The following is a 19,341-nucleotide window of genomic DNA, read 5'->3' on the forward strand; positions in this document are numbered from 1 at the left end:
GAGGTAATCCATTTGTTTCATTTTAACTTATTGCACTAGTTCAGTAGTGCAGTAATAAAGAACAGGCCTTAGCACAGGGTCATTTTAATCCGAATCATTTTGATCCTCTCGCGAAAGCAGCCCAAATACACTTGACGGAAAACCGACAGTTGTGTTTGTCGTATAACCATGGCACAGTTCGGGATTCGTTCCTGTTCAGCTCCCAAGATGGCGTTATACGTAGCGGACGGAGTAGCCTCGTTCGATCCCTTTTTCTATGCATTATCTACGCTGCCTCGACGATTCTCCTTCATCCTCGATGTATCGTTTCTAGGTTAATTTGACCGGATTGATAGGCTGGGGATTGTTTTATGTATTTCCTGAGCTCACGTTACAAACGTACACCGTAGGTGAACTTTGAAGGTACTTATGCAGCGCGTTTCAATCAACTGTTCCATGGATGCGAAAACTACGATCTCGCGATACAGCGCCTAGCTTCCTCACGCGTGACGCTATAGTTTATAGGTTATAGGACGCTGGTACGGTTTTTTAAGCGTTGCACCTTTTTAAGATTTTAAACACAGCTGTCTGTTTGTTCTATTCAAAATTTCATAAATATTTCATAACGAATTGCGACGCGTATTCCGCGTTTGTTCAACGGCGATTCCCAAAATATGATTCGTCCATTTTCATTTCAGGAGACAATACTTTACTGATATTCAGGTGTGCACACCGAGAGAAAAATGTCAGACGATCCGAGCTTGTACAGATTAGAGGGGACTGCGGGGAATGAACCGGGTGGTCTGGTCATACGTAAGAAAGTTTCCGATCACACGTTCAAGAAGCCGTCTGTGCTGGGCCTCGACAAGCTCGCGGAGCGCAAGAGGAGGGAGCAATCGCAGGAGCCCGCCAGCTCCAAGTCCAACAGATCCGAGGGGAAGGACAGGAAGTACCGGACTTACGAGGAGGAGACGCCCACTCACACGGGAGGCGTCAATTCCGAGGCGCAGCGGCGACTGGAGTCGCGGCTCAAGCGTCAACGATTGAACGAGGACGACAGGAATTCCAGAAACTCGTGGAGAGGAGCGCGCGAGAGGGATCGGGACAGACGAAGGGATCGGGACAGGGAGAGTCGGGGCAGAGACAGTAGCGTGAGGCAGACGCCTCTTAGATTCAAGGACGAGCCCCAGACGCCCAAGTTCCGGACGAGGGATCCGACGTCAAAGAGCAATTGGGACGACGACGAGGACGAGGAGCCGAAACGCTCGAGCTGGGATCACCCGACGCCGAATCTGTATAACAACAGGGACGGTCGCGACAGTGTCCGCAGTGAATTCACACCTTCCTACAAGTACAACTCTTGGAACAAGGATTTCAAGGGTTCCGGCGTCACTCCGATGATAGACGGCGAGGAGAAGGAGCTGTGGGAGGAGGAGCAGCAGCGGCTGGACAGGGAGTGGTACGCGCTGGACGACGGCGAGAACAACGCGTTTGCCAACGTGTCCGAGGAGTACACGCGCAAGAAAGAGATGGAGCTGGAGGCGAGGAGGCAGAAGCGTCTGTCCGCCCAGCAGCGGCAGATAAACAAGGACAACGAGCTGTGGGAGCGCAACCGTATGCTAACGTCCGGAGTGGTGAGCTCGTTGGACCACGACGACGATCCGGACGACGAGGGGGAGGCGAGGGTGCACTTGCTCGTTCACAACGTGGTCCCGCCGTTCCTGGACGGGCGCATCGTGTTCACGAAGCAGCCGGAGCCGGTCGTGCCTGTGCGCGACCCCACCTCCGACATGGCTATGGTGGCGAGGAAGGGCTCGGCACTGGTCAAGGCGTACCGCGAGCAAAAGGAGAGACGCAGGGCGCAGAAGAAGCACTGGGAGTTGGCCGGCACGCACATCGGCAATATCATGGGTGTGCACGATCGACGTAAGGACGACAAGGAGCACGCGGGACAGGAGACGGACTTCAAGGCCGGGCAGAAGTACGCCCGGCACATAGGCTCGGGAGAGGTGACCGGGGAGGCCAGGCACAGGTCTATACAGCATCAGCGGAGGAGTCTGCCCGTGTTCGCGGTGCGTCAGGAGCTGCTGAACGTTATCCGGGAGAACAGCGTCGTGGTGATAGTAGGCGAGACCGGTAGCGGCAAAACTACGCAGTTAACGCAGTACCTCCACGAGGATGGCTACAGTCGCAATGGTATTATCGGTTGCACTCAGCCCAGGAGGGTCGCTGCCATGTCCGTCGCGAAGAGAGTCTCCGACGAGATGGCCACTGCTCTGGGCGACAAGGTCGGATACGCGATACGTTTCGAAGACTGTACTTCGAAGGATGTGAGTGACGATAATTTCAGTATGACTCGGATATTGTATGTTCTGTCTGAAATACATACAATTCCTGTGTATCTCGACACGACGCGTGTAACACGTGAATTTTACTTTTTACAGACGGTCATCAAGTACATGACCGACGGTATTTTACTGAGAGAAAGTTTGAGGGAAGGAGATCTGGATCGTTACAGCGTGATTATAATGGACGAAGCTCACGAACGATCACTTTCCACCGACGTATTGTTCGGTCTCCTGAGAGAGGTGCGGTTCGCGTTTTTTTTTAAATCCTGTATTACTTATACGTGTCGAACAGTCTTTTTGATTTAGAAATGTTTGTAGGTTGTCGCCAGACGTCACGATCTAAAATTAATCGTTACTTCCGCAACGATGGACTGCAGCAAGTTCTCCGCTTTCTTCGGTAATGCCGCGACGTTCCAGATACCCGGACGCACGTTCCCGGTCGAAGTGCTGCACGCGAAGAACCCGGTCGAGGATTACGTGGACGCGGCTGTGAAGCAGGTCTTGCAAATTCACTTGCAGCCCAAGAGCGGCGACGTGTTGGTCTTTATGCCCGGTCAGGAGGACATCGAGGTCACGTGCGAGGCTCTGAAAGAACGTTTAGCTGAGATCGAATCGGCCCCGCCTCTTTCCATCCTGCCTATTTATTCCCAGCTGCCGTCGGACTTGCAGGCAAAGATCTTCCAACGTTCCGAGGGTGGTCTACGCAAATGCGTCGTGGCGACTAATATAGCGGAAACGTCGTTGACGGTCGACGGAATCGTCTTCGTCGTCGACTCGGGATACTGTAAATTGAAAGTGTACAATCCTCGAATAGGTATGGACGCTCTGCAGGTCTATCCCGTGTCGAGAGCCAACGCTGACCAAAGACAGGGTAGAGCCGGTCGTACCGGACCTGGTCAGTGCTACAGACTGTACACGCGAAGGCAGTACTTGGACGAATTGTTACTAACGGGTGTCCCCGAGATACAACGTACAAATTTAGCCAACACGGTACTGCTGTTAAAATCGCTAGGAGTTCAGGACCTGTTGGCGTTCCATTTCATGGATCCGCCGCCGCAAGACAATATATTAAACTCGTTGTATCAGTTGTGGATCTTGGGGGCGCTCGATCATACCGGGCGCTTGACTCCCCTCGGACGACAAATGGCCGAGTTTCCCTTGGACCCGCCGCAATGTCAAATGCTCATAGTCGCTTCTCAGCTAGGCTGTACCGCGGATATCCTCATCATCGTCTCCATGCTGTCGGTCCCGTCGATCTTCTATCGGCCAAAGGGACGCGAGGAAGATTCAGACTCGGCACGCGAGAAGTTCCAGGTGCCGGAATCGGATCATCTAACGTATTTAAATGTATACAATCAATGGAAGGCGAATGGTTATTCGAGTTCCTGGTGTAATGACCACTTCATACACGCAAAGGCGATGCGCAAGGTGCGGGAGGTACGATCGCAACTCGAGGAGATTCTGAAGCAACAGAAGATGGATGTCGTCAGTTGCGGAACCGACTGGGACATCGTGCGGAAGTGCATCTGCTCCGCTTACTTTCACCAAGCGGCACGCCTGAAGGGCATCGGCGAGTACGTCAACTGCCGTACTGGAATGCCATGTCACCTTCATCCCACCTCCGCGCTGTTCGGTATGGGTTTCACACCTGACTACGTCGTATACCACGAGCTCGTGATGACCGCCAAGGAGTACATGCAGTGCGTCACGGCAGTGGATGGTCACTGGCTGGCTGAATTGGGCCCAATGTTCTTCAGCGTGAAGGAGACCGGTCGAAGCGGTCGTGCGAAACGACGGCAAGCGATGCAACACCTCCATGAAATGGAACATCAAATGAAGGAGGCCGAGGAGGAGATGAAGGCGCGCGCTCAAGAGCTACTTGAGCGTGAACAGGCGTCAGTTCGAAAGAAGGAGATTTTAACGCCCGGTATTAGGGAACCGGGCACTCCCGCCCCGTATCGTAATACACCCGGAAGGCTAGGATTATAATTTCGGTTTCTTTTATGTGCAATGTCTTGAGTTGGAATATTTGTTTACAAAAATGGATCTTTTTCTCAACTGTAATACAGTTCTGTAATACTTTTCCTGCCTAATCTACGATGTGCTTTCTGCATCTAGAAACATTCTATTTTATATAAACAAATCGAAATGCTTATAAAAAATTGTTAACAATGTACGATTGTACAGTGTATAGTCAGGTATGCCAAGTTAACCCACTAAAACCACCACGATGGCCTTCCCTGCATTGTGGGAAATGCGGAGGTACGACACTAGGCATTCTTCCCCGTAATGATGTACAATTTAGCCACTCGCATAAATTTTGTAAACGTACTTATTGACTACAAAATAGAATGTTTCTAGACGCGAAGAGCACATTGTAGATCAGGCTTAGTAGCAAAAAAAAGGACCAGACATAACTTGACATAATTTATCATTGTAGCTGCAACATCAGCGATAAATTTTCAATCTTAATGTTAATCTCTGGACTTTTTTTTTTATTGGGTTCCACTTTTCTTGCAGCACAACAATACATAATTATAATGTATAATTACATTATAGTCTTTACTTTCAGATTAGGTTAACAATTTAATCTCCGACTCGAAATGCAAAATGATCAATGTATGTGTATGACAATTGAAACATTTTAGACGATTAATATATTGTACAAAGTATTATGTGTATAAAATATCATTAGGCGTGATATGTATAAGATTTTTTGTAAATAAAATTATTTTTATTGCAATATTGAATGCTCTTTGTCATACCTGCAGTCATTTACCTAAGAGTAAACCTTGTTGCTTGGGCCACAGATACAGAAACAGAAAACAGTATAATTACGGTCAATTATATCACATAATGTGCACATTAATAGACATGCATAATTTAAACATGTAAAAATTTATGTATGATTATTAATTACACATTAACGATACAATCAACAGTATATATCATTCTTTTACTTTGACTGAAGTAATTGCGAACATAAAATAAATATATAACTGTCTATCCTCATATTAGCAATTTATTCCCTTCCAGTAAACAATTTATCATTTTTAAACCGATTCTATCGGATTATTTAACAATTTATAATCAATTAGCTAAAAATAAATTTGTGAATATATAATTAATATATATAATTGAAAGAAACCATGTCGCATTGTTACAAAATATAATTAAATGCAATCCACGAGCGTTATTCCTTAAAATGTCTACGAAAGTAGTTCATAAAATATATTGATTTATGCGCATATCGACAGACTTTGTGATACATGATAATATGGAAAACAACTATTTTAATGAAAAAAATGGCACGTAAGTAGAAACAGATAGACCACAATTTTTAATTAATAAAATTAATGTCTTTAGTTGTGAAACTTTTATAAATTGCAGAAGTATTATTTCAATTTTTACATTTGTTTAAAGAATGCATTATTTCAGTTGTAAGCTGATCAAATGGCAGTGTAGTGAAATGACTGCGTAGTACTTTTCATAAAAATGAAGGTAGGCTCAGGTATTTTAATCAGCATTAAACCATTCATTCATTATTTATAATTGAATTGGAGCTAAAAATTATGTACAGAACTCTCAAGTCATTTTTGAAAATTATGAAAAGTAGACGGATATAGATGTCCTTTGTACAAACACTGTCGAATAGTTTCAGCTTTTTAAATTACTTAAAAGCCTTAATATAGGCTGGGTACGAGATTTGAGGGATCTGCAACTTTGTCGGAGGCTCGCTTGTCCGCGTTTCGTAATGATGACACATACGTCGTCTTTCTCATCTAATCCCGTGTGTAACTCATATTTTTCAAATTCTGTTAGGACCGCATCTAAATTTTCAACTCTTTCTGAGAGTAATACAGCTACTTCCCTCCAAGTCTGCAATACAATAAATAACATTTATAAAATTTGGTCATACTAAAATTTCATAAATATAAACAGCTACTATTTTATAAAGCAGTATAATAAAGATAATTATCTATGACGCTTTATTTTTACACATATATGAAATGTTGCAATTATCAATAACAAAATTTACCTTGGTCTCATTGGTCTCGTTTATCATATTTGACTCAATTTTCTTATTATATTTCTTCTTATTTTTCTTTTGAGATTGTGCGCGTGGTTCCGCTTGTGTCGCACATGCACTACATATAGCGCTAATAATCGCTAAAGATTCACTACAAGTTGAAGCTCTGAGTAAGAAGTTTTTGAAAGATACTGGCTTATCTCGATCAGGAATAGGTAATGTCTGCAAGCAAGGAGTCGTTCGCAGCATCTGTATGCAATCGTAGTCCGGACAGTGAGAATGGGAAAGTGATTTTGCAAGGCACGCTATAGTTCTTAATTGCTCCGAATGATAAGCTTCACGTAATCTTTCTACAGCATCAAGAGGAACCAATATTTTGCATGGTCCGGTCTTCTTTCCATCCGTGCCAAATTTTTGTAATACAGTTGGTATACTTTCTTCTGCTAACTCTTTAAGCTCGCCAGATATTTGAGAAAGATACATAGAAGACGATCCAGCACTCGCCGCCAAGATACGCAATATGGCATTTCTTGCCGCAAGTAATTTTAACATACATATGCGTGTCTCCTCCTGCATTCTTGGATCCTCCTCGCTCTGAGTCAGTGGTTCCCAGCCGCGAACAACCTATTTAACATAGTAATTTTGTAAATTTCGCACTGATATTAAATTAGACCCTTATATTTCTCCGAATTACATTGAGATTCTCCAAAATACTCACCTCCAAATCACGATTGTCTCGCAAAGATGCCCATCTAATTGAATCGAGATGGGGTTGGATATGCATATTATTCAAAGTAGAAAACAGAGAAGTAGTACTGTCACACCAACACAAATCGAGGAGCATTTTATCTACAGTTGTTATAGCAAAATGTAACGAATTTTCTAGGCGTTCTCTTAATTCCACAAAATCCTGAATTTTTATAAAACTCCCATATTTGTATGCAAGTGTTAAATGATCTGCACTCTAAAAGAAGAATTACAAAGTCCCTAAATTAGATACAGTCTTATATATGCCCTTTAAACCTAGTATGCTTGAAAACACATACATCCTTATAGTTGGCTATGAAAAATTTCGCTGTATGATCAAGAGTTGTCGAGGCCAGGGGTAAGTTACCGAGAGGAGCGAGAAGTGGCGCATGGAGATGACCCAGTGAATCTAGTTGAAGGTGCTTTACATCAAGTAATGCGAATGCATGATCAGCCGCGACCACTAGACCAGCTTCCAAGTAAATACGCACAAGCAAAATTTTTACGTGAAAATTTACAGGACTCGACAGAAGACCGTGTTCCAATAATGACATTGCCCTGTAAATCCGTCATTTTAAAAATGTGCATGTTTTCAAAATGTCATTAGCACTTTTTCATTGATATCAATTAGTTTCGTTGTAATACATCATGAGAAAAAAATTATATTACCTATAGAGAAAAGATGCATCATTAGTATCAACCCATAATTGATGTAACAAATGTGTAGCTAATAGGATATACGGATCTGCTGGACAAAAATCAGTTGGCAATCTATCTTGCATCGGACACAATTCATTACTCTTTTCATACAAATCGCATAATCGCTTTATCAATTGTTCCTGTTTCTCTTTGTCTGCTAAAGGAGGATGATGGAAGCCACAAATACGCCGCAATTGTTCCAAGTGAATGTGCTTTTGCATTTGTTGTGCTGTAGTAGGAAACTCGTCTGGTGCAATGCCAATATCTTCTTCGATCTACAATATCATAGATAACGCTGTATTAAGCAATTGTAACAATCATTTTGATGTGTTCTTTTTAGCTGACTAACTGGTTGCACCAGTTCAGAGTTTATCTCCTTCCCCTTCTACATTGAAAAAAGAAAGATAAACTCTGAACTGGTGCAGCAAGTTCAGCTGTAAAGAACAAACCTATTATCAGAATAGAAAAAAAAATATATTACATTATTTCATAATTAGATGAATATAAACATTGAAACTAAAGAAATTCATTTCATTATATACTTTTAAGAATATATTTAAACCTTGTGTTGGATAATCTTCCTCACCTTTTCAAATAATTCAAACTTAGATTTGGGTGTAAGTAGATTTAGATATAATCGTAAATCTCCAACTACACATCCTTTTTCTCCAAATTGAGAAAAGTATTGATGCATAAAATTCATACAGGTGATACTATATTGTAGATCTTCGGTCTGGCATCGCTTCAATAATTCCAGGCGGGCCAGGTATGGCGCGCGTATTTTTTTCTCGGACAAATTAATAATGTGGTTAAAAAAATCCAAACATTCTGTCAACCGTTGAAACTTTAAGGCCGCCGAAAGATAATTCTGATAAAACGCCCAATTGTCGATGCTGTACGATAAAAATATGGCATAAATTTTTAATGATGCAGGTGTAAAGCTAGCAAAATGCTACGAAGACGAGTAAAGTGCTGAAAGGAAATTACTGGTCTTACTTTTCTTCAATAAGTGCGCGATATGCATTGGCCGCTTCAGGAAAACATTCTAGCTTCAATAAACACGTAGCTTTTCGTTGAGGTACATACGAGACGTATGAAGCTAAAGGACTAGACAATACATTTAATATTTCCTCATTTTTGTCTTGCAGCTCCAAGATCATCAGATAAAGTTGCACTTCCTGTTCCGCTTCAATCTTTCCCTCCCTTACAAGTTTTAGGACCTAATGTATTCATGGAAAGGAATTGTATTAATCGTCCTCGCAATATGCATTATTATACGCAACTTAATGAACTGTATAATTAACTCTATAATTAATTCCACAAACATAGGTGATACAACAGATCAATCAGTGTACTAACCATTCTTTCTGCCAAAGGCAAGATAACTCCTTTCGCTAACTTCTGATCAGCATGAATAGCTTGCATCACTATACTCATAACAGCCCAAAAGTAATATGGGTTTTTATGAGTCAGTTTATATAAGTTAAGCGCGGTTTGCTGTTGCTTCTTATAGTCGCCGAGGCGAACGTACGACATGAAGAGATGCGTTAGGAGCTCTTCGTTGTTCGGGTCAGCCTTTGCGGCGGCTTCATAAAGCTCGCTAACTTTATCCGCTGCACAAACACAACGCACGAAAGTTGACGACAATGCGATAAACCTTAAATATGATCTTTATATTCCTAAACGGGAGGCAAGCCGGGGACTTACGTTGATGTATCTCCCTGTAACAGATGCTCATCGCCTGCAGGGTGGAATCCTCGCAGGGCACCTCGGAGCGCACCTTGTCCATAATAGCCTGACACTCATTCTCCTTGCCCATGCGCAACAAGGCCAGGGCCTTGAGCACTCTGGCGCATTGGTTAGTCGGGTGCTTCTTCAGCACCTTGTCCGCCTCTTGGAGGGCCTTCTTGTTATTCCCATTGTCCAGCCAGTCTGAAAGCAAAGAGGAATCACTCGTACCGGGTGCCATTATATAACCTCGTCGCCAGTCCTGGAGACGCGACCGGGCGGTCCGGCGGGACTGAACGGGGCGGGATAGAGGTACGGCCGTCGACGAAGCGAGTATACGTACCGTAAATCGGTCGCAGGCGACGTTCGTTCACCGTGTTGTCCACATGGCCCTTGGACGCCATGATACTTTTTGCGGTAGCATAAAATCAACAAACGAGAAGCACGCACGATCGCAGATCACCCCGGCGCATCTTCGACGACTCCCGCGTTACAGAGATATTTTTACGCGCGTCTCACGCGCGCCAGGTCGACCTCGACGCGACGAAGCACGCTATTGCACAAAAATATTTTTATTCTTAGCCCTCCCTTCATAGAACCGCGGTTGTGCAAAGAATGACCGAACCGGCCGCGCTACCCGCTAGGTCTCCCCTTGGCGAACGCAGTAATAGAATGGAAGGAACGTAGTGAACCTCTGGCTGAGCCTAGGGAGCCTCTAATCAGAGTCACGAAATAACGTTCCCGACTTTGATTGGTGCCGCCATGTTTCGTCAAAAACCGAAAGTTGTCATGGCGGTAAGTTTAATTTGTAAAGCTTGGTATTTCAAATAGAAGAAATAAATTAAATGGATAATCAAAGAAAGTAAACTTTTATTTGTTTATACAGCATGATTGCCATAGCAGAGAGAAGCCTGAGAGCGGCCACGCCGTAGGGTTTACTTGGGACCACGGTCTAAAGCCCGCTGCAGACGATGCTATTTTTCCTGCTGGATTGCTTGCGATTTACTAAATTACTATCGTTGCACCATTCAGCACTCAGGATTCTTAGTAATTTAGTAAATCGCAAGCATTCCAGCAGGAAAAATAGCATCGTCTGCAGCGGGCTTTACACAGAGAAAAGCCTGAGAGATGTCACGGCCCCGTTTTTCGTGATACGCGAATGCGATACGCCCTCTGTGGACATTGAAAACGTGGACATTGAACTACGTAGCCAATTTGCACATTTTGCTAAGTGGGCAACGCAGATTTGCGAAATTTTGGTTGCGTTTCGTGCTATAATCAGGTCCTGTGCGATGCTCTTGTACTTAAGATTATTTTAAGTACAAGATCATTGCATGGGATCTAACCATAGCGCGGGACGGGGCTAAAATTGTGCAAATCTGCGTTACCCACTTAGCAAAATGTGCAAATTGGCTACGTAGTGTCCACGTTTTCAATGTCCACAGAGGGCATATCGCATTCGCGTATCACGAAAAACGGGGCCGTGACATCTCTCAGGCTTCTCTCTGATATGTATGAACTTTATTGGTTTCCCTTGGGGTTACAATCGTTACATCTTACACTTTCTTAACCTAACTGAACCTATCTTAGTCCAACCTATCTTAGTCCACCTAAATTAAATGTCTAAAGTGATTGGCGAATCTATCTCGCCAACCCTACCCTTCCGACATCCACGCAAACACACCGCTCTCTCGGGACTTTCGCTTCCTCTTGCCTACTTCTTTCCATTTGCTAATTAAATTAAAATTAAAATTTCTCTTTCTTAGCTATCTCGCATCTCATTCTCTCTCTTCTCCACAGAGAGCTTTGCTATTGTTTGTTCACTATGATCATCAACGTGTGTCAGTGGCTGATATTAATCGACCACTTTGACAGCTGCAACATTTTGAAGTTACAAAATGTTGCAAATTTTTACTTGAATTAAATGAAAAAGGCGACATTCATAGCAACACTTTTATCACTCGTTATGTCGCCGTACCTGAGCGCACGAAATCTCAGGCTTGTCATTTGTGAAATACAGTCGCTTATTATTTGAAAACTATTATAGCCTCGACATTTTTGTGTTAGAATTTTCCTCTTGAAATATTCTAAAGAATCTATGATTAAAAGGATATCCGGTGGTTTTAGTACACCCTGTATTGAGACTGTATTCTAACATTCACAGCCAGTACTGAAAATCTATTATACTTTATGTGACAGTTTCATTTATTCTGCTGATTGTTGATTGCGAAAAAACCGTCCCGGTCTGTGACGGGATCCTTTATATGTCGGGCTATCGTCATCTTACTTACGAATTCGGCGGCCATCTAGTGGCCGAACTGTCCGTACTTTAAGTGGGAGTGAATTTGGTGTCTTAACGACCACACTTTGAAAATAAAACTAACATTCTTCGCTCTTTGTCTTAGAATGAATTAATTCACTCTATTGGAGTAAATATTCACTCGAATAGAGTGAAGTGGTCAATGACACCATGATTCGAGTGAAAACTTTCACTACAAAAATTTTAGAGCGTATGTCAGTGGTTTTGTGATGTAAGTGCGCTTTAAATGTACGCAATGTTTATTTCAGCAACATTGATGTTCGAATACAGCAAGCGGAATTGGAGTACAGACTGGGCCGCGAGGAACTCGAGCTGCTGACTCTTCATGAAGAGAGCAGAGCCTTGCAAACCGCCTTGGAGCTGGCTGAAACTCAAGAAAAACAGAAGAATGATACAATATTCAGGTGTATATTAGTCTTTATTTTATTTCATCGCTACATACTCTGTTATTTAAAAAAATAATTGAATATATGGTATGTATACATTTAAACCCCCCAAATACACTGTATACCGCGATTGATTGAAAATATAAGTTTTGTCCAATTTAATTTAAATTCTTCTTCGGCAAGAATTTATCTAGAACTTCTCATCTTTTTTTTACGATGTTTCTTTGTCGTTTAACATTTACATGATTAAAATTTACAAATTAAGATTGTTTGCTCGCTTGTGGATTTCACTTAAAGATGAATTTTAATTCGGTTTTTCGTGGTGCTTTTTGATGCGAGTCTCTATGTTCATCGTCCCGCTTGCAGTTGTATTTCCGGCTCAACGCAAGTCACAATCCACGCGGTCGAAGTTAGCGCGGATCCGAAAAGTCCCCGTTTCGGAGCCGGACCGAGAAACGATGCGATTGGTCTCTATGTCGACTGGGCCGTGGAGGAGTCCGGTCTTTGCAAGGGAGACAGGTTCGTATTGTTCTGCACCGCACGGAATTCGCGAGTCATCGAATAAACATCGCACAGCTGTGCCCCGTCAACGGTCGAGCGTTCTGACATGAATCCGCGAATTTCGTTCATTCGTCTCACGTAACGATATCTTTCCCGCGTTTATGCGTTTGTGTTATCCCATTCGCCACATCGAAAAATTTCACGTGTACGATTTTGGTACGCTTGAGCTTGGACAGAGATATGCATATTCTTTGAGAAATACATAAACAAATTTTTTCACAGATACATTTAAATTTATAATTGTAGTTTATTTCAGATATTTTAGTTTTATAACTAGTAAGTTTCAGTCTTTTTAATTTAATTCGCTAGCATTCGTTAAACAGATTTAAATCAAACATTTCCAGTAATTTTTATATAAAAAAAATCTTTTTCTGCATCTAGAGTATCTTGAATGGATTTTATAATTTAACAAAATTTAATTGGTAATTGTCAGATTGCATTTAATGTTGAGAATTAAAATAATGAAAAGGAGAATGTTTAATTAAATTTTTGCTATAAAAATGGACTCAACATTAAGTAAAAAATATATTTCTACAATTTGTCCAAGTATTTTAGCAATCTGTGTCTCGATTTTTTCGTAACACTAGATTACAGAATATGATAATCTTAACAACTTCCTATACATACATATATGTAGAGCCAAGTGCCTTATAAACTCTTAAAAAACACCAATGCACAATTAACTTTATGAAAATTTCTCATTAATTATTAAACAGACGAATAAAAAATTTATTTTCTAACAAAGACATATTTAAAATCATTTTTCAATAATTTACTTACAAAGCCATGCACAAAATTAACGAAATATCTTATTCCACTGAGATTGAGTTGAAAATAAAATGTACGACAAAATTCCAAGAAATAAAAATTAATTGAATATTAAAACTCTCAAAAGATGTAAAGAAAAGCAATATTTAATTTTCAATCTAGAAAAATTTTCTTTACATTTTTAAAATAGGTACGTCTTTGTTGTCAACACAATCTGGATGTATACGGAAATGTAATATATATCAGGAAGTTTACTAAGTCAATCAAACATATTGACAGCATCAATGAAACTTTCTACACGCGGAAGTATATATCGAGCGTCGACGTTTTGTTTCACTGCTCTCGGGGATGTTACCATAATGCGAACGAGACATTCCTCCGCGTTTCTGTGAAAGGAGACTACCGTGCATGTAACTGCCAGAGTCGGGGTAAACCGTTCCATTTCGCGCGCTCTTTAATCATTGTCTAACAAAACCGGAAAAAAACCCTGTTTCTATCGACGTACGCCGCTCTCTATTCACGCTTCGGAGCGATACGTCACTTCCCCGATGATTCTTGAAGCTGCGTACACTGCCGCAAATCGAAACTTTATATTCACCGAATTGCATTTGCAATCGAATAAGAAACAATTTATAATTCTGCCTAACCCCTGATAGAAATACTTTGCTAAAAGTATTATGAAATTGATGAAAAGTGAGATGAAAGTTATTAAAAGTTATTGAAAAATTATTGAATTCTATCTCAAAATATATTAATTTTCCTCATGAAATTCAATGTATTGTTGTGAAGTATAAGGAAAACTTAAGTATACTGTTGAGAAGTAATAAAAAATGATTAAATATTAGGAATTTAACTAAAAAGTGTGTTACTTTTAATAAAAATAATTTTTCACTGAATGTTTACGGAAATTTTTGATAATCTAACAATCAATCGGTGTATTATCAGTGAAAACAGTGAATATTGCGATTTTCAGTGGTATACGAGTACTTTGAACTGCAAATCAGTGACTATACACTGTTTTCAGTGATAATCCACTGATTGACTTCTCGAGAGAACGGGATCAATAATTGAGATATTTTTAAATACATTTTTTTATATTTTCAAAAGTTTTTTTATATTTTCAGTAAAATATTTTCACCAGGAACTTTGGCTCTTTTCCTAGAAATCATCGTTTGAATTGAATCGAGAGACCTAAAGAAGAAAACTACTTCGGAAAAAATTTGAACCTAAAAACTCTATTAATTCGAGCACAGCCCTGTTAGTTACGGAATGGGTGAAGGAAGAATGTGGGGGGAGGGTTTCATAGTGTTTGTGCAACGACGGTATAGTAGTACATGCCACGTAACGTGGCTATCGGGGAAGAACAATGCGGCAATCTTGACATTCGGTTCCCAACGGGTCGCTGTAGCGTGAAGCGGCACCGGAAGTTCGCCGTGTGCCCCCGTTAATTGCACCCGCGACTTCACATGACCCCACCTTCTACTATTTTCCACCAGTATATCAGCTCAAGGGAATTTACTATACGACCAGCGGCGGTCCGGAGTTACCTACGTCGCTCAAAAATCGTGCGTGAAAATAATCCATCTGGCATAAAAGAGTTACAGAATAATTTAATTAAAAGATTGCAATGTTGCAAACTTGTCGCGAAATATTACTGCAAGATTGCAGTAACGTTAAAGTATTCGCCTTCAGAAAGATTGCAACGAAACGTTACAGCAGTATTGAGATGTAATGGCTGCAGTCAGCAGAAGAAGCTGCTTTGCAACAGTTGTAACATTCGTAAATTTGATTGGAGTATGCTCTTAGATTCTGCCATAATTAAGAGCACGCGCCAATCAGATTTAAGATTCTTACAACAGTTGCGAGGCAACTTTTTCTGCTGACCATAGCGGAAAAAATTTCTATAAATAACTACAAAAATTGACTTGAAATAGAAATTTGTAGAAAGTTTTATATCTTCGTTGAAACATTTATTTTTTGTAAAAATATCTACGAAATAGTACCACAAATTACAATGTTCTCTAATTAAGAAATTATTGCAAGTTGTATTTCATGAAAATGTACAACTTTGTAAAAATTAGTGCAAAACTTTACTAGTTTAAAAAATTTTTTTAATAATCTCTTCTTTTTTCGCTTTTTAATTCTTGACATTAAATATGCTAACAATCAACAACAAGAATTAAATTCTATTGAAGCATAAAGCCCTCTTAAGATTCTAAATAAAGAATAAAATTTTGTGACTATTAAAATTAATATTCAAAATTTTCGGGTCAACGTATTGCTTCTCATTAAATAACTGAAGAAAACTTCGTTCTGCGAGTATAATTGTTTTTCAGTTCCCACGCACTGCTATTCGGTATGCATCATTAAACCCAGTTCCGCACATAATTTTGCTTTGTAATTTGATCACATAAAATGTGAAGCTATGATTAGGTATCATAGTAATTATTAGCTCGAAATTTTAATATAGAGTTACATGCCCAGTGAGAAATGATTCGTAGATCGACGTCAATTCGACGGTGTCGATGTCGATTCGACTTCGATCGACGAATCATTTCTCACTGGGTGTATACAACAGGGTGTCTTATTTTAAATGATTCACGCAAACTTCCATAAATGGGGACATAAGGTAGTGTCATTGACTTGACCTTGGATAGTCATTTGAAGGTTACGTGAAGGTCACCTTCAATTTGTTAAATGGAACCCACTATTGTTTATTATACTATCTTATTCTACTAATTAATATGAACAGCTTTTGTCTGAAACATTTTTTATTTGCCTAATACTTTTTGAGATATTCAAGAGAAAATTTATAACTTTTTAAATTTCAAGAAATTCATAAAGGAAAATATTTCAAACAGTTAAATACAGTATGTAGTATTTAGTTTTTAAGCCCTCAAGTAAGGATCTTTATCTCATTCTGGCGCTCAGTTTATCTTAATTTGACCATCACTGTTCTAAATCGTCCAAACTTTAAGATAGAATACGGTCACAGCCGCGCACGACTTGTCGGTTACTTCTCTTTTCAGGATCTTGGAGGTAAACGGAAAACTAGTGGTAGGAGCGGGCAGGAGCGACTTGGCACGCCTTCTAGCCGTCGCGCCCGACGCCGCGCAGATAGTGGTCCTTCGAAAGGGCGAATCCCTTGCGGCGTTGCGCACCCTGCGCTCCGATAATCTTAGGCTGACGCACAGAATCGGTTATCTTGAGGAACAGGTAAGAGATCTCCTGGCGCCGAGTAGGACCGAAGTCACCACCGAAGATCCGCCACCAAGTCGGCAGGAACATGTACAGGTAAACGCTGGTGCTAAATTCTAAATTGAAATAAATCAATCCTCGATTCTTCAGGAGAAGCATCTATGACGAACGTAGATTCGTCCAACGTTCAATCGCATTTCAACCGGATCTCAAAGTTCCAATTTTGTCATGAACATTTACAAATTATTATTTTAAACATTAATATCCCAGAAGAGAGTAATTACCACATAAAAACATTTGTAAGAGTATACGCTACATCTATAAGAGAATAAAAGTACAAGTAAATAATTTGACTCAGAATGACAATTTTGTGTCATAGGTTTTCCAAAAGGGGCCTCAAGTGACAGCACTCGTCGCGAATCTACCTGGTCTCAACGTGAAAAGCTGCACAGAACTGCGGCAGAGCCTGCCGACCGTCCGAAGTAGACATAGCGATCACTCCAGGCGGCTGGCGGACTCGAAAAACCAACGTGAGCTTGACTTCTCATCCGACGGGGTCGCGAACGGTCATCACAAGTCCCGGAACCGACAAAAGCACCAGGGACTCCAGCTGGCCAGGTCGACAGCCAGTCTCGATTGCAAGCAATCGCCGATGCAATCGCAGATGCAACGTCGAAGATCACCGCGTGTCGAGTCTGCAATGGAGCATCTGCACAAGAGTCGCAAGAGCGGGTCGCAGCTGCAATCGCTGGAGTTCGACTCCGAGCCGACCTACTATCGTTTACAGGTAGGGGAAAGTCCCATATTATGAGATAGGCTCCTAATATGAGATAACGAGGTTTCTGCTAAATCAATATAAGGCATCGTTTATTGGTTCCACCACATGAATTTATTGCCCTTGGGGTGAAATCTGTTTAGTGAAAAATTGATTGTTAGATCGTGTAATCGTTGCGAAAAAAGATTTGCGATTGAATTTGGATGTTGAAAACCTACTATCTCACGTTAAAATTTTATCTCTTAACAGAGGCCTTTCCTCTACCTATATCGTTCGCCGACGTACAACGACATGGTATTGATCGAATTGGCATTGACAATTGGGAAGCTGCTAAAACTATAATAAATAGCTATTATTTTGTAATTTAAACGTGCTCCACGGAAGAGATTAATCACTTTCATAAACACATAGTGCAGAAAAATATACATTTATAAACTTATAAAAATAAATATGTGTAGAAGTTTTATATACTATACTTATACATACACTTATATGGTTGTCCCTCAATTACACGGAGTATCCGTTTTTTTTCCGTATCTCCGCATATTATTTGATGTAGAACCCTCGTGTTCCAGAACGTTCAAAACTTATAAAAAGTTCTTATCTTGAATATTCGAAACTACTTGACATTTTCGTAATATGTATTGTATATTTCACATTAGAAGTGTCTAGCATTCACTAACTGCATCTCTAAAAATTTCGTATACATTTCTCCTACATATAGGGTATATACTTCGCAAAGTATATGTACGTACTGTTTATATACTTCACCAAATTCTGCATGCACCTATATACGTCTGTATTTAACTCTCTTTTTCTACATTTTAGGATTCACAATCTCGCGCATCGGAGAATTCAGAAATATCGGTGGTGTACAGTTCCCAGGAGGCGAAGACCCGTCCGGCACCACCGAAGAAACCGCTACGGCTCTCCCTGCATCGCGCGGCGAGTCTTCAGTCTGTAGAGAGCGCTCCACCGGCCGCGTCGCAACATGACGTGGCTCGGAAGCCAACGAAGAGGAACCACCGCGGCGATCCACCTACGGAGAAGACGACATCGCGGCCCGAGGCGAACGGAAACGTGAACTCGAATTCCCAGGAGTCCCACGCCAGTCCGCCGCAACCACCCCCGAGGACGCCCTCCAGGGCGGAATCGTGTCAGAGTGCCCTACGATGGCCCTCCCCGAAACCGAGAGCACACTTAACGTCCATACCGATGGAGAAGTGGTGCTGAACGTTGGGACGTTCCAAGGACGAGAGACTGTAAAGGTGAAGAAAAGAAAGGAAGGATAAACGATTCCCAAGATAGCTGCCCATACAGCAAAACAAGTTTCAGAAAGCTTTCCGAAAGATAACTTGGAAATTAATATTGAAATGTAAAATTGAAATCATTCAGAAATATCTTTGAAACGTTTCATCAAAATCACATATCATTGAAAGCTTTCCAAAAGATACCTTGGAAATTAGTATTGAAATGTAACATTGAAATCATTCAGAAGTATTTCTGAAACGTTTTATCGAAATCATTTATGATCCTTCTCACTGAGATATTTCAGAAATATTACGAAACATTTCAGAGAAATATTTCGTACGTAATCTCTAAAACATATGTTATTGAAAGCTATCCAACATATAACTTGGAAATTAATAGTGAAATGTAAGATAGAAATCATTCAGAAATATTTCTGAAATGTTTCATCGAAATATTTTATGATCCTTCTCACTGAAATATTTCAGAAATATTACGAAATATTTCTCTGAAATGTTTCTATTTTTCTATTTCTATAAATGTTTCTATTTCTC

General features: G+C 40.9%; 3 protein-coding genes across 4 annotated transcripts; 2 read left to right on the plus strand and 1 right to left on the minus strand.

Moving 5' to 3' along the window:
* Nucleotides 1-217: 217 nt before the first annotated feature.
* LOC105562510 (pre-mRNA-splicing factor ATP-dependent RNA helicase PRP16) lies at nucleotides 218-5,070 on the plus strand. Of its 2 annotated transcripts, none has more exons than XM_012013416.1 (4): nucleotides 218-402; nucleotides 678-2,309; nucleotides 2,424-2,567; nucleotides 2,646-5,070. In XM_012013416.1, exons 2-4 carry the CDS (start codon nucleotides 723-725, stop codon nucleotides 4,314-4,316), a joined length of 3,402 nt encoding a protein of 1,133 aa, XP_011868806.1. In that variant the 5' UTR covers nucleotides 218-402; nucleotides 678-722; the 3' UTR covers nucleotides 4,317-5,070. The 2 variants fall into 2 exon arrangements, with proteins under 2 accessions (XP_011868806.1, XP_011868807.1); XM_012013417.1 differs by having other exon boundaries at nucleotides 218-385.
* A 370-nt stretch (nucleotides 5,071-5,440) lies between these two features.
* LOC105562511 (N-alpha-acetyltransferase 25, NatB auxiliary subunit) lies at nucleotides 5,441-10,285 on the minus strand. The gene is made up of 10 exons (XM_012013418.1): nucleotides 9,875-10,285; nucleotides 9,511-9,735; nucleotides 9,163-9,416; nucleotides 8,800-9,023; nucleotides 8,390-8,696; nucleotides 7,774-8,078; nucleotides 7,404-7,662; nucleotides 7,076-7,321; nucleotides 6,367-6,981; nucleotides 5,441-6,206 (listed from the first exon to the last, which is right to left on the minus strand). The coding sequence occupies exons 1-10, from the start codon at nucleotides 9,933-9,935 to the stop codon at nucleotides 5,985-5,987; spliced, it is 2,718 nt and encodes a 905-aa protein (XP_011868808.1). The 5' UTR covers nucleotides 9,936-10,285; the 3' UTR covers nucleotides 5,441-5,984.
* A 1,716-nt stretch (nucleotides 10,286-12,001) lies between these two features.
* On the plus strand, nucleotides 12,002-18,907 carry LOC105562516. Its single transcript, XM_012013423.1, has 6 exons — nucleotides 12,002-12,045; nucleotides 12,100-12,255; nucleotides 12,604-12,756; nucleotides 16,596-16,860; nucleotides 17,144-17,551; nucleotides 18,368-18,907. The coding sequence occupies exons 1-6, from the start codon at nucleotides 12,002-12,004 to the stop codon at nucleotides 18,770-18,772; spliced, it is 1,431 nt and encodes a 476-aa protein (XP_011868813.1). The 3' UTR covers nucleotides 18,773-18,907.
* Nucleotides 18,908-19,341: the final 434 nt, after the last annotated feature.

The sequence above is a fragment of the Vollenhovia emeryi genome, unplaced genomic scaffold (genome assembly GCF_000949405.1).
Source record: "Vollenhovia emeryi isolate VEMERY1.0 unplaced genomic scaffold, V.emery_V1.0 DF939187.1, whole genome shotgun sequence".
Lineage (NCBI taxonomy): Eukaryota > Metazoa > Arthropoda > Insecta > Hymenoptera > Formicidae > Vollenhovia > Vollenhovia emeryi.

What these genes read in the sequence shown, in the direction of transcription:
- LOC105562510 (XM_012013416.1), top strand. Translation starts at nt 723, where the DNA reads ATGTCAGACGATCCGAGCTTGTACAGATTAGAGGGGACTGCGGGGAAT. An exon ending in AAGACTGTACTTCGAAGGAT is followed by an intron (nt 2,310 to 2,423) that starts GTGAGTGACGAT and finishes TACTTTTTACAG; the next exon opens with ACGGTCATCAAGTACATGAC. An exon ending in TGTTCGGTCTCCTGAGAGAG is followed by an intron (nt 2,568 to 2,645) that starts GTGCGGTTCGCG and finishes AAATGTTTGTAG; the next exon opens with GTTGTCGCCAGACGTCACGA.
- LOC105562511 (XM_012013418.1), bottom strand. Translation starts at nt 9,935, where the DNA reads ATGGCGTCCAAGGGCCATGTGGACAACACGGTGAACGAACGTCGCCTG. An exon ending in CGCGCACTTATTGAAGAAAA is followed by an intron (nt 8,697 to 8,799) that starts GTAAGACCAGTA and finishes TTTATCGTACAG; the next exon opens with CATCGACAATTGGGCGTTTT. An exon ending in AGTTTGAATTATTTGAAAAG is followed by an intron (nt 8,079 to 8,389) that starts GTGAGGAAGATT and finishes ATGATATTGTAG; the next exon opens with ATCGAAGAAGATATTGGCAT.
- LOC105562516 (XM_012013423.1), top strand. Translation starts at nt 12,002, where the DNA reads ATGATTCGAGTGAAAACTTTCACTACAAAAATTTTAGAGCGTAT. An exon ending in GTCGGCAGGAACATGTACAG is followed by an intron (nt 16,861 to 17,143) that starts GTAAACGCTGGT and finishes TTTGTGTCATAG; the next exon opens with GTTTTCCAAAAGGGGCCTCA. An exon ending in CGACCTACTATCGTTTACAG is followed by an intron (nt 17,552 to 18,367) that starts GTAGGGGAAAGT and finishes TCTACATTTTAG; the next exon opens with GATTCACAATCTCGCGCATC.